Genomic DNA, 14,224 nt, shown 5'->3' with positions numbered 1-14,224 from the left:
TAACCCAAATGTTGTGCTGCAAACATTCAACTTTGATATAAAAATAAATGTTTTTGCACAAAGCACCATATTTCAATGCGTTTAGAGATTAAAGAACACACCTCTGTGTCCACACCAGGCAGCTGATGAGTTACAGTAGATTAAATAGTACTCTTTAAGGATCATTAAGAGCATTGAGAGCGCGTGCTTCATCTATTTTATTAAGAATAAATGCAGCAGCTTATCAGCGCGATCACTTCCTGCCAATGATTTCCCTTTCAAAATAAAAACAAATAAAGTGCAACAAACAATGTCAGCTTCACTTAAATGAGAGGGTGCAGAGCCCGTTATAAACTATACTACACATTCTTCTTCTTCTTCTTCTTCTTCTTCTTCAAATCCTATTATATTCTGAGGAAGCCTGAATCAGGAGTGGGGCTGTAAACGTTTTAACAGGTTGTTTTCCTCATAAACAATGCAACGTAAAGTGTGAGTTTAAAACATGGAGTTACTGTCTGTTATCCGTCTCAGGCAGATAACCCGAACCCTCACCATCCCTTTAAACAGAACAAATATCTGGTCGTTTTAATTGATTGACATTAACCCTTTACTTTGAAGTATGCAGGCGGAAGTAGAGCAGACGCTGCTGCGGACTTGGTGCTCCCAGCAACTAACGGGGCATCACTCCAGTGCGGTCCTCCACACCGGTCCCCCCTCTGCGGTGACTGCGTGCTGCGAGGCCCCTGTGAGGTACTGGACTAACCGCAGGTCTCATGTCATCGCTGGACTTGATGAAAAAAGAGTGTTTGGCAGCTGGGACCCTGTCCTCAGCCTCTCTTAAGAGGAGGTTCATAAAGAAGAGGAGGGTCGCTCCCGGGGGGCAGCAGGATGCGGACAGCGACTGTCAGCTGTGCAGGTGAGACTCACTAACCTGAACCAGGAACTTTCAGTTCAGTTTTATTTATACAGCTCCAGTTTATAACTGAGGTATCTCAGGGCACTGCCATATGGACCAGGTCTAGACTCAGTGAAGTGTTAACAGACACCCCAAAGTTCTGGAATAAACCTGTTGAACCAGCTACTGGCTGATCTTTGAGCTCAGAAAGTTTAGATGGTTCACACTGACACCGTGCCCAGGTCTGGATCAGGACCCGCTCACACAGACACAAGTTCAGGTCCCAGTGAGGACCTGCTCAGGTCTGGATCAGGACCTGCTTACACAAACACCGACCTCAGGTCCCGGTCAGGACCTCCTCAGGTCTGGATCAGGACCTGCTTACACAAACACCGACCGCAGGTTCCGGTCAGGACCTGCTCAGGTCAGCTTTGAGCTCAGAAAGTTTAGATGGTTCACACTGACATCATCCTCAGGTCTGGATCAGGACCTGCTCACAAAGACACCATGCTCAGGTCACGGTGAGGACCTGCTCAGGTCAGGATCAGGACCTGCTCAAACACACACCATGTTCAGGTCAGGATCAGGACCTGCTCACAAAGACACCATGCTCAGGTCACAGTCAGGACCTGCTCAGGTCACGATCAATACCTGCTTACACAAACACCGACCTCAGGTCCCGGTCAGGACCTGCTCAGGACTGGATCAGTACCTGCTCACACAGACAACGTGCTCTGGTCTGGATTAGGACCTGCTCACTCCGATATGGTTTAACATTCAGGCAGCTGTGTTTATTTCATCGATCAGTGGTGAAATCAAGGTGCAAGGTGTGAATTTCCCTTGGGATAAATAAAGTATCTATCTATCTATCTATCTATCTAAGGTGCATGATTCTGAATATTGGAGCTTATAAATTTCTCAAGTCGATCCCTCTGAGACCACATACCTGTCTCTGTTGCTGGCCTCAAGGAGTCAGTATGCCTCAAAGTCCGACACTGTCTGAACCCCCCATACATATCGTAGCTTGCCAAAACCAACAACAGAAGAAATGTGGCCCCAGCACGACGCAGGTGTGGAGGGGGGAAAGTTCAGTTCTGCTTTTAGACCAGTTTGGACAATGCTTGTGAAGCTCCCTGAACCCCAATGCCTCCCTCACTAACTCACTTGTTGTGTTCCTATTTTTCCAGGTGTTCCTTGTTTGTGCCATCCGGTATTAGTCGCACCGTTCGTCGGATTCTGATAGCCTGCCTCCTCTCCTTCCTGGCGCTGCTTGGCTCGGTATCCATCGATCTCAGCTCCAACTTTGACCTGCTGCACACCACGGAGGTGGCTTATGACGAGCTGGCTTCATGCAGGACGATAGCTATTCTGCAACTCGTCAGTAAGTTTCAAAGGATGAGGCGTTTATTTACCAATGAGACACAGGAGGCAGGTTTCTCACACGTAGTGTTTCCTGTGTTCAGTGCTCTCTGTGGTGAAACGGTGGCTGACAGTAACAGCCACGGGCATTCCTGCAGTACTGAGCTGGCTGGATTTTGCCCGGAGATGAGTAGGAGTGTCGAAGGATTTCTAAATACTTCATTGGATACAAATGGCACCGGTGAAAATGGTACCTCTGTGTACACCCAGGTCATCGGAAGATTCCTGGACACCTGGGGTACAGTGGAGGATAGTTTAGTCAAAGCCAAACAGATTCCTAACTGGGGAGACGTGCTGGCTGCAAGACTTCTGGTGACATTCATAGAGCTGAACCACCAGGTGATGGACTTCCCCCACATAGCAACTCATGCTGACTTCCAGTACAAGTGGACTTACGTACTCAGATACCTGGGCTTTGCCAGGGTTATGACAGAACGACTGAATGACTGCTGGTTAGAGAGCATAGACCTCAAGGTCAACTCAAAACAGTCTTGGATCTTTGACTCGAGTCTGTGGCAGATCTCTGGAGCAGGATCAGAGCTTCTGTCTGGGTCCCAGGCTGGAGTTCAGGCTCTGACAAACACTCAGCAGTGCTTGTTTGATCGGGCGGTGCCAGCCCTCAGGTTGGCGTCTCGATCCGTGTCTTCGGTCCTCAGTATGAGGGTCTGCCTGCTGGCTATGGCCTGCCTCATCTACCCGGTGGCGATGTTCTCCTTCAAGCAGATGGCCGAGTGGATACAGAACTACGCCCAGAGCTTGAAGGAGAAGAGTGAGGACCTGAAGCGCCAGAGGAAGCTGGCCGAGGACCTGCTGCACCAAATGCTGCCCAAGTCAGTCGCCAAGCAGCTCCGCCAGCAAAAACACGTCAAGGCCGAGAGCTACGAAAAGGTTGGTGCGATCACAAAGAGTGTATTCATTTGTGCTTCTCTGACTGCGGTTGAGAATGGTTCAAGTAGGCGTTCGCCCAGGACAGGAGATGACTGCTACTGCTCAGACCCTTTTTATACTGAATGGACCAACATGCTGCTTGCTGGCCTGTCATTGGTCTTTGCCCATGAAAAGGCAGTTAAACTAGACCTAAACTATATACCGAAACCAGCTATAGGAGATAAAAATGTAGTCGCCAAGAGAATGGAAGACTTACCTGCTGACTGTCTGAAGAATCCAACATGCACTTGCTTCGTTTGGTAGTTTATTGGAGGTAGACAGGTGATAGCATCCATACAGCATCCAACAAGGTCCAAACTGTCACATGTCCAAACTGTCCAAAGATCCAAACTGTCACAGATATACAAGCGTCCAACAGCAATAAAGTCCATAAAATGCAATGAATAAGGTGAACGGCAGTCAGCAATAATTAGGCTTTGACCTATCACCCCCCCTCTCCTCATCCCAACTACCCGTGGTTTCCCAAATTGCTACTGGACACCCATGTGACCCAATAACCGTAAGTTACCAAAAATCAGTGTTCAAGAACAACATCGCCCTAAATGTTTCCTACACCAGCTTCAACATACATTTGAGATGAGAAACTGTATGTATGTCTATGTAAATGAAGAATCATAGTTTATTTTGCATCTTTCATTTTTTAGTTTTAATAGCTGTTCAAAAGTCAGAAACATGCTGATGCTGATCCTCAGTAGCTGTTCCCCTTCGAGGGAACTCGAACTGCGTCGGTTACGACACTATGGGAACGCCTCTAGGCGAAGCAGGTCTGAACGTGAATGAAATCACTCCAATCCTATTGGCCTGTTGCTAGAACGGTAAGGTGTGACGGAATAACCGGAGGAGTATAAAGCACACCTGTACACACTCATCATTAGCTTAAACTATGAAGCAGGCGCTTCAGGCGGGGAGAGAGGTGCGGCGGACCGACGCAGTCTCTCGTTCCCCTTCTCGGGGAACCAGGGTTACATACGTAACCCGAGACGTTCTCCAGACTGAAATCTAGTCGGGGTGACTGAGTTTGAGAGGTGTAGTCTGGCTTTGTAAAGTTCTTTCTACAGCAGTGTGAAGAATTAACTAGAAGCATGGGGGCAACAATGCTCTCTTGTGTTCAAGCAAAAATAACAGTAAAAGCTTTATATCCCCAAGTTGATTGTGAACAGATGTTGAATCACAGGACTTTGGGCAGAGGTTAGGTAAGCAACCGGAGGTGAGCAAAGCTTGGACTGAAGTCATTAGTTTGATCCCTGGACTTGCAGGGAGATCTGAGAAAGAGTAGCATTGCCCTTCAGCACGAGCGCCACCTGTGGAGCTGCTCGGCAGCCAGTAGACCAGATGGGCAGATATTAAGTGTAGCTGTGGCTCAGGAAGTTGGGCAGGTCATCCACCGATCACAGGGCTGGAGGCTGCATCCCCAGCTCCACCTGTCTACATGTTGAAGTGTTCCCGGGTGAGACAATGAACCCCAAAGTGCTCCCGATGGTCTGCACCTAATTGTCCAGCTGTAAGGCGCTTTATAGATGCAGCCATATTTTGTATGAAAGTGTTCAGACAGACACCTGCACATCATTCATTTGAAGAAGCTCCCTGTGTTGGCTCAGCAAACCCTGGATGAAAAAGACTTGTTCCCCTTTCTTTTCATTTGGACTTTTGACTTGGACAAGACACATGATTAAAATTGACGCTATAAAAAAGTGAATCAACTTTATAAACAGATATACACTACCGGTGTTTTAGAACACCCCTATTTTTCTAGTTGAACTCATTATTGATAGCTGAAAATTGTACATCTCTGAAATTTACAGTATTTTCTCATTTTTTCTGACCTAAACTTTGTCTTTACCTTCTTTGGTTATTCTGCAGCAGTGGCAGGAAATATAACATTTCTACAGTAAACACCTTGGAACCGCCTGTTAATCCACCCTCAGAAGCTTTATTTGGACTATATTATATATATTGTATATAATATTAATGAAGGAAGATGGAGCAGCTGGTCATGATCCTACAGTGAAATAATGAACCAAACTCTGTCATTTAGATCTCAAAATGTCTGTTTTGTTGACGTAAACGTTTTTAACTTCGGCAGATTGCTGCTTACTTTGGTACCATTTAAGGTTTTTCACTGGACTTGAACTACTTCATACACACTACCTGAAACATGGGACTGTTCCGGTAGTGTACTTTTAATCGATCCTTTGGACTTTGGACTTTGACTTGAGACTTGAACTTACTTGTGACTTGGAAAACAACTTTGTCCCTCTGCTTCGTCTTCCTACAATCTTTCTTTCCACAATGCTGTGAACCAAAGGGTATTAAAGTGTTGATGGAAGTGTTATTGTGTTAAAGTTAAACAAGATAATAGAATTTTATATATGTACTGTATATATATTTATTCTGTATATTTGACGTGTAAATGTCCATAAGGGAAACACAACAAGGTACAATAAAAACAACCGCAGCTCACAGTGTATGCAAACCGTAAAGCAAATGGCAGAAACAGACAGCTGAACAACCTTTCCCCTCCATTTTCACTCTGAACATTTACCAGAATCTGAGCTTGTAACGTTGGGAGGTTTGTGTGCTTCTGCTGCGAGTAGGCTTCCTCTCCCAAGATCTGCAAACGCGCTGAATGAATGTGTGTGTTTGCTGCCTTTGTTGCTATTGTTGGCGTAATTACCTATAATTGCCCTGTTCCATATTCATCAGGAGATAAAACAAGTTATATTTGTGAAAACTGCGTCTGGCTTATTGAAGAGGTTTGAAGCAGCTGTACCCAAAGCACTCTGCACGAGGAGGGAGGGGGGTATTACTGATTAGGACCAGAGGCTCATTTTTATACTGATGTGGAGCTCTTGAGTATTCTGGAAAGAACCACGACCCAGGGATTCTTCTGGTTCCAAGCTGAGCAGACTCACTGAGCCCTGAAGGGTGCTGTCCAGCTCCCATGTGACACCTGCTGCCTGTGAAGGCTCTGATGTTCAGGTTGTGTTGAAACTGTTTCGGAGATGTGTTGATTCAACTGTAGCATCATTAAAGAGGATGCAGTTTATCCTGCTGTTGAACTGCATTGCATAGGCTGCATAGTGAGACTGTTGCATCAGACTGCATTAGTTTTAGCTTGGTGGTTCTGATGAACGGGACACTGAGTGCATGTCTGCGTCACGTCTCTCTGTTTTGTTTCAGGTCACCATCTTCTTCTCAGACATCGTGGGCTTCACCTCCATCTCTGCGTCCTGCACTCCTCTGCAGGTGGTGGAGATGCTCAACAACCTCTATATGTGCTTCGACACACGCATCGACTCCTACAACGTCTACAAGGTAACAATGACATGTACACAAAGAAAATTCACACGCTGACTTTTGTATAACATTTCGGGGAAAAGCCAAGCGCCGACTAGCTGCTTCCCCCTGTTTTGAGTCTTTATACTAAGCTAAGCTAACCACATCCTGACTCCAGCTCTGTACTGTAACACACACAGACATGAGACTGAGATCCATCTGAATGTCCCGCTCTCAATAAGAAGCAAATATCCTCAAATATTGAACAATTAAGCACACACTCAGATGGCCGAAGGATGGGAGAGGTTTAGATTTGTCTAAATGTAACACAAATTGATTCCCAGGCTGTGGACAAATGAGTACAGAAGCAGCACACACATGCTTTACTGTAAACCAAGCAGCAGTCCCCAGTTACACTGTGTGCAGTTGTAGTGTGTGCACCTGTAGCCCCGGCCTCACCATAAAACGTGCAGCAGAGACAGAGCATGTGTTGACCGGCCTTATTCTCCACCTGCAGACAGCGCTGCCGCTGAATCCACACGTCTGCCACAGTGAAGAACTGCATTAATGCAGCACAGATGAACGGAAATGACAGTGTGTTGATGTGTCGAATGATATTCACCTTCGTATGCAGGCGTTCCAAGGCCAAATGCAATTATGTCACTTTGTGCAGATTTTTGCGCCTGAGGTGTACTCTTGGGGCTGTGAACCTACCCCCTGAGTTTTGCGTCTGTAGCACTTACCATCTAGGCCATAGTATCCGTTTTATGTACGGAAGAATGAAAATAATAAAAACTAGAACGATTCCAAAAGGGTTCCCAGCTCTGCTGGTATCGGGAAGTTCCCAGCCCCACTCGGGCTTAAAAAATAGCTTTAAACACTAGTAATGCAGTATCAAGGAATGGATCATGCAGGGAAATGTTTTGTGTGTATGATGTTGTTTTACTTTCCTTTTAGAATATTTCTCTCTTTGTTTGTCAAAGAAATTTTTTATATACCTGTTTTGCACTTTGCTGATGATGCACTGATCGGATTACATTCAATTTCATTCTGTACAGTGACAATACAGATTCTATTGTATGTGGGAAAAATCTCCCTGAGCCAAACAAGCCAGTAATTTGGACATGTAAAAGCAGGAAAAGCACAGATCAATATCCAGTTAAATCTGGTAGTGACAGGGTCCTGGTGTTGGTCCTGTGCACGCTGACTCACTAACATCACAACACTTCAACAGGCCAGAGCCACCATTAATGTTATTTATTCAAATTAGCACTCGACTAAAAGTATTGCCTGTGGCAGCAGGAGTGTTGCTCTCAGTTTATCTGTACATTGATATCAGCTGAGCAGAGTTACAGGGTCTGATCAGATTGACAATGATGAGAAATGTGATATACCTGCCTGTTTATCAATAAATAGATCTAGCATGTAGCTTCCCCCCTCCCCACAAAGAGCTAGTAGGTGTGTTTTATAGCTAGGAAAGAGCAGGCTATGGTTCTCCTGCTTCATGTGTGCTCCTCCTCCTCCACACGGTCAGATGTACCTGACCCAGTACATCTTCTGTATTCACCCTGTTGGATGTTTTGAAGTTATTAGTGGGTTGCTCTCTTTTACTGTTTTATAAAGCCACATTTCTTTTCCAAGATGACTTCTTATTTGTAAATTACTAAAAAAATTAAATGTGCACTTTGATTTAGTTTTGTTTATTTTCTTCTTAATTAGCTGGAGACAAATTAGCTTGAATGAGCTTCAAGTAAGATGAATTTTGACATTTCGTTGCTCTCAGACAACAAGGTGAAGCCTTCCTGCTCCTCACTGGACAAACGTCCCACTTTCTGTTTCTGTTTGTTCTTCCGGTTTTCAGTAATGAAAGTTGTTATAAAAACATCTTCTGAGTTCCTGATTGGTCTACGTATCATCCCGGTGTGTTTGGTTCTTGAGTTTCATTTGAACAAACTTTTATCAAACCAGGTGGAGACGATTGGGGACGCCTACATGGTGGTGAGTGGGCTGCCTGAGAGGAATGGCGATAGACACGCTGACGAGATCGCCAAGATGGCATTGGATCTGGTAGCAGCCGTGAGACAGGTCTCCATCCCTCACATGCCGAACCACAGGTTGCAACTCAGGGCAGGCATCCACACAGGTGAGAGGAACACAGAAGGATCACCTGTGCAGGGACTGATAGGGATATTGATCAGCACAGTGATGGTGGATTTTCATGGTCAGGATGATTGTGACCCTTTGACCTTACCTCTAGCGTTACCCTGAGGTGAGATAGTCCACTTGGCCAACAAGTGCTCTAAAAAACTAATCATCGGATATCCATAATATTTGTGACGATATTGATCAATCAGAGTCTGCATGTGTTCCGGTGATGTGTTCCGATGTCTGCGGGGATTTAATAAACTGAAGGAGAAACAGATTTACAGATGTTCCTGCTTTCACCACATTTATTTAAACTAATGTGCTGGTTGGAGAGTGTTTATGTTTTTATTTTTAGCATTATTCTGTTACCTACATGCTGAACATTGTCAGTGTGAGCATGTCTGTGAAGGTTCTCAGTCATCTAGGTCATAGTTATCCAACAAATGTGGTGTAGACCCCCTCCCCTGTTCAATGACGGCTTCTCAACCCTGGTGTAGATGCTTCCTTGACACCTCTTTCAAACCATCCATCTTCTCTGTCTAAAATGTGCACCTGGTGGTCCTCAAACGAGTGTCCTCTGTCCTTCAGATGGAAGTAGACTGCAGAGTCTTGACCTGAGGAGTTGGCCCTTCTGTGTTGAGCCATGCGTTTGTTTCGTGGTTGTTTAGTCTCCCCAGTATACAGGTCTGTGCATTCCTCACTGCATTGGACCGCATACACTAGATTGCTTTTCTTGTGTTTGGGTGTGCGGTCTTTGGGGTGTACAGTATCTGTCTTAGTGTGTTCTTGGGTTTAAAAAACACAGGGATGTTATGTGTGTTGAGTTTCTCTAATACTCCGTACACATTTGTTTGACCTTCTTCTCCTCATCCCCTGTAGTGTTGGTCTTCTTTCAGGATTTTGTGGCTGTTTTCACAAAGGTCCATTTAGGTTATCCACAGGCTATATCCTTCAGGTGGTTCTGTTCCTTCTCTCTCGCTTCTGCACTTGTTGGTATGTTGTCTGCTCTGTGGTGCAGGGTTCTGATGACTCTTAGCTTGTGTTCCAGTGGGTGGTGGGAATCAAAAAATAAGGATTGGTCTTTGTGTGTGGGTTTCCTGTAAACCCCAGTTTACAGGCTCCTGTCCTGTGTTCTGTGAAGGCTTGCACTTCCTGGTCCACATACCTGTACCAGTGGCTCGGTGCTGTTCCTCTGAAGGAGTTGAGGGCTTTTACCTCCACTGTTTAGTTTCCCCAATGTACAGGTCTGTGCATTCCTCACTGCATTGGATCGCATACACTAGATTGCTTTTCTTGTGTGTGGTTGTGCGGTCTTTGGGGTCTGCCAGTATCTCTTGTGTGTGGTTGTGTGGTCTTTGGGGTCTACCAGTATCTCTTGTGTGTGGTTGTGTGGTCTTTGGGATCTACCAGTATCTCTTGTGTGTGGTTGTGTGGTCTTTGGGGTCTACCAGTATCTCTTGTGTGTGGTTGTGTGGTCTTTGGGGTCTGCCAGTATCTCTTGTGTGTGGTTGTGTGGTCTTTGGGGTCTGCCAGTATCTCTTGTGTGTGGTTGTGCGGTCTTTGGGGTCTACCAGTATCTCTTGTGTGTGGTTGTGTGGTCTTTGGGGTCTGCCAGTATCTCTTGTGTGTGGTTGTGTGGTCTTTGGGGTCTACCAGTATCTATCTTAGCGTGTTCTTGGGTTTAAAAAATACAGGGATGTGGTGTTTGTGTGAGCATGTTAGCATGCTATTGTTAGCATTTAGCAGTGTGTGTGTCTATGTACAGCCTCACAGAGCTGTTAACATAGCTGTAAAGTCTGATTTAGATTAGAAGTTTTATTTGAAGAGTCAGTATGTTGTTCTTCTCCAGCCCTGTTGCATTATGGGATGTATTAAAGTACTTGCAGCAAAGTAAAGCACAGCTGTTTTTCCCCTCTTCGCTCTAAAGGTCCATGTGTGGCGGGGATAGTGGGCTACAAGATGCCAAGATACTGTCTGTTTGGCGACACGGTCAACACAGCCTCTAGAATGGAATCCACCAGCCTGCGTATGTGCACCTGGACACACAATACACAAACACACTGTGTGTTTGCAGCGCTACACACCTCACACAGTTACAGAGGAAACTCGACATTTAAGTCTGTATTTGTAGGACGCTGGTGCAGACAGCAGAGTGTTTCTACACAGCGTGACTTTGGCCTCAGTTGTGTTTAACTGTATTTCTTGTTGTTTGTGTGTCAGCTCAGAGAATCCACACCAGCTCAGAAACCTACTTGGCTCTGATCAAAGACAACGCCTACGAGCTGCAGCTTCGAGGAGAGATTGAGGTCAAGGTAAAATATCCCAGACGTGTCGTAAAATTTTCACATCGAAGAAGCCTTTTCTTTTTTTTATGTCATTTTAAAGGTTCATACAACATTTGCTGAGTTACAAAATGAAACGGTTTGTTCACCCAAATCACACACATCCTCTCACACAGTCTGTCTGCTCATGTGCAGAACTAGTTGGTGTTTAATTTGCCAGAAGACAGATATCTGAAACCAAACCCTGGTTGTTTTTACTCTGGGTGAACAAACCATTTATATTTCTCTACGGCAGTCACTGCTCCTCTTTTCAATTCAATTCAATTTTATTTTTATAGCGCCAAATCACAACAACAGTTATCTTAGAGCACTTTTTAAAAAGAGCAGGTCTAGACCGTACTCTGTGATTTTATTTACAGAAACCCAACAATTCCCACCAAGAGCAGCACTAGGGGACAGAGGCAAGGAAAAACTTCCTTTTAAGAGGCAGAAACCTCGAGCAGAACCATGGCTCAGGGTGGGCGGCCATCTGCCTCGACCGGTTGGGGGTGAAAGAGAGAGAGAGAGAGAGAGAGAGGAACAGAGAGAAAGTGAGAGAGAGAGAGAGAGAGAGAGAGGGAGAGAGAGAGAGAGAGAGAGAGGAACAGAGAGAAAGAGAGAGAGGGGAGGGAGGCAGCCTACACAATATACACACAGAGGTACAGACAGTAAAGGTGATGTTGCTATAGACTAAATGAAAAATGGTACAGATATTTATAGTAGTGTTAATGATAACAATCGTAATGTTAATGATTATAATAACAATAATAACAACAGGACTAGTAACAATAGTTGCCGCAGAGGGCGCCGAGCAGGAACACGGGGGCAGCAGGTGACCCGCAACCACAGATCCAGACTCCACAGCTCCAGAGCCAGAAACACCTGCAGGAAGTGATAGGAGGAGAGAGGAGAGGGACGAGAAAGCACAAGACTACCAGAAAGGGGAGAAGTTGTGTTAGTAACATGCATTAATGGGATGAGGTTGCATACAGAGGGAGAGAAAGTAGAGGAGAGAGGAGCTCAGTGCATCATAGGAAATCCCCCGGCAGTCTAGGCCTATAGCAGCATAACTAAGGGATGGTTCAGGACTAACCTGAGCCAGCCCTAACTATAAGCTTTATCAAAGAGGAAGGTCTTAAGCCTACTCTTAAATGTGGAGATGTTGTCTGCCTCCTGAACCCACTCTTGTGTCGTTCCTCCTGCTGCCAGGGTAAAGGCAAGATGAACACCTACTGGCTGATCGGCCATAAGAACTACAGCGTGCAGAACGACAGTCTGGTTTGTCACTGGAACCCCAACAAGTCCAGGAAAAAGAAGCCGGTGGTGGGCAGCGAGATCTCTGTCGGCAACGTGAGTTGAACTGGTTCACTTTTCCAGATGTTTGTCAGAATGTTCTTTGCTCCTCGTTCTCTGTTTTTATCCATGTGTCCATGTAATTATGTGAGTTTCCATGTGACTCTGTAAGTGTGTTGATATGTTTTGTGCACTTGTAGGAATTGTTCAGCATGTTGAATTAGTTATTATGCCATGTTCATGTCCTATGGGAGTTACTGAAGTTTTCCAGTTGCAATGATCACGTCGGCCAAAGTCATTCTAGGTAATTAAACACGTTGAATGGATATCGTTTGACAGTTTACCGTCAGTGCACACAAAACCAACGTGCAATCATACTGTCTTCCCATCGCTGCCCTCCGTCCCATGTGATATGAACATGGCATAAATATTTCTGCAGCTTCACTAAGTGGAACTCCAACACTCAAAGCTCACACATGCTATTCCCATGCCATAGGAGGTTTATATCCTAACTTTGGGTTTAAAGTTGGCAACTCTCCCTCCATGTGTTTCTGCAGTTTACGTGCAGCTTACCTGCAGAGTAGCCCTGATCCTGATTCTGATCATGGATCGCGTCTCCTAGTATCTGGACATTTTAGTTTTCAGCCTTTGTATTAGGAAGAATGTTGAAAACACACACTCGCCAGATGGAAGGACATCATAGGTAGTGTTAAGAACTATGTAAGATAGGGGTCTCTTCTCATTGTCTCATATTTAAATTCTGTATATCCATACTTACATCCCTTTTTCTGGTGAGTTCATATTCTCAAAATTCTTCCCTGACCATATTTTCTGGGCTGATCAGTGACTGCAATGTCCAAATCTCAACGGAAATGGACACGTCCAGCTAAGCTTGTCAGCCAGCCTGCAGATGCTGAATGTACAGATAAAACTCCCCTCTTCATTCATAAGGCTAGATGTGGTTGGATGGCTCCACCAAGTGACGCTGCCTCTGCAGACTATAATCGTGCACCTTGAGCCTGTGTTGGTAGAAGATGAACTGAATGTGATCTATTATTATATCACGTCATGAACTGACCTTACATACGTACCTCTGTGCCAGTCATCAGTGACAGTGCAGAGCCTCAGTGAGAACGCCACCACCCCAGTCTCCCTTCCCTCCTCAGTGTTGAACCAAACCCCGCCGCGGCCTCGGACGGACAAGCCCGGCCTGAGCGTGGCGGCTCAGGTGGAGCCGTACGGCAGCAGCCACGGGACCCTGGGCTCCATGATTGGGGGTCTGCAAGGGGGAGACGAGAGCCCTCTGCCCAGCCGGCGCAGAAGCAGCGGCGGGCACAAACCCGACCTGCTGCCCGGCTCCAACTGCCACGTGTAACCAGCTCAGGACTTCATTTAACATGAAACATAAATGAACCAGCTGTAGGACAGAGATGGGTTTGTAGTAGATAAATACCTGCTGAGTATTCACTAGTCGGCATGCTTATTAGCTTTCTGAATTGTGAAACCTTTGAGTCACCCGGTCTCACAACAAAGTTTTTACAGCAGTACTTTCTGTGGTGTTTGTGTATTTGTATGTAGTCTGTTTCCTTTGTGTAGCTGTGAAGCACCGAGTGTTAAAGTAAATAAAGGTTACTTTGTTTTGTTCCATATTTGATGAACTTGTCACTTTGACTTCTTGATATTGCTTTTACTGAGTCATGATTAAAGAAAACCTCTGTTAAAGGGCACAGTTATTTTGTCTTTATTAGCTGATTGAAATGTTTTTCATTGTGAGCTGTTTAACATGTCGGTGTTGTCCAGCAGATAGCAGCACAGACTGCAGAACACTTGAGGCTATGAATATGAGCATGTTGTTATCCTTCCAGTATTTACAGATCCTCCCAGCTGCTGTTTTCTGCGCTTACACACAAAATGCATGAAGAGCTTATTAGATATGATGATCACAGTG

General features: G+C 45.4%; 1 protein-coding gene across 3 annotated transcripts; it reads left to right on the top strand.

Annotated features, from left to right (window-relative positions):
• Positions 1–682: 682 nt before the first annotated feature.
• Positions 683–14,001, top strand: LOC123975365 (receptor-type guanylate cyclase gcy-19). 3 transcript variants are annotated; one of them, XM_046056811.1, is made up of 8 exons: positions 683–895; positions 2,062–3,181; positions 6,422–6,556; positions 8,486–8,660; positions 10,590–10,688; positions 10,883–10,974; positions 12,193–12,333; positions 13,379–14,001. In XM_046056811.1, exons 1-8 carry the CDS (start codon positions 753–755, stop codon positions 13,649–13,651), a joined length of 2,178 nt encoding a protein of 725 aa, XP_045912767.1. In that variant the 5' UTR covers positions 683–752; the 3' UTR covers positions 13,652–14,001. The 3 variants fall into 3 exon arrangements, with proteins under 3 accessions (XP_045912767.1, XP_045912768.1, XP_045912769.1); XM_046056812.1 differs by having other exon boundaries at positions 13,443–13,578; XM_046056813.1 differs by lacking the exon at positions 683–895 and having other exon boundaries at positions 2,096–2,255; positions 2,338–3,181.
• The last annotated feature ends 223 nt before the right edge of the window (positions 14,002–14,224 follow it).

The sequence above is a fragment of the Micropterus dolomieu genome, linkage group LG08 (assembly GCF_021292245.1).
Source record: "Micropterus dolomieu isolate WLL.071019.BEF.003 ecotype Adirondacks linkage group LG08, ASM2129224v1, whole genome shotgun sequence".
NCBI classification, from domain to species: domain Eukaryota; kingdom Metazoa; phylum Chordata; class Actinopteri; order Centrarchiformes; family Centrarchidae; genus Micropterus; species Micropterus dolomieu.
The sequence above is the reverse complement of the archived record's forward strand: the minus strand, read 5'-3'. Positions and strand labels throughout refer to the sequence as shown.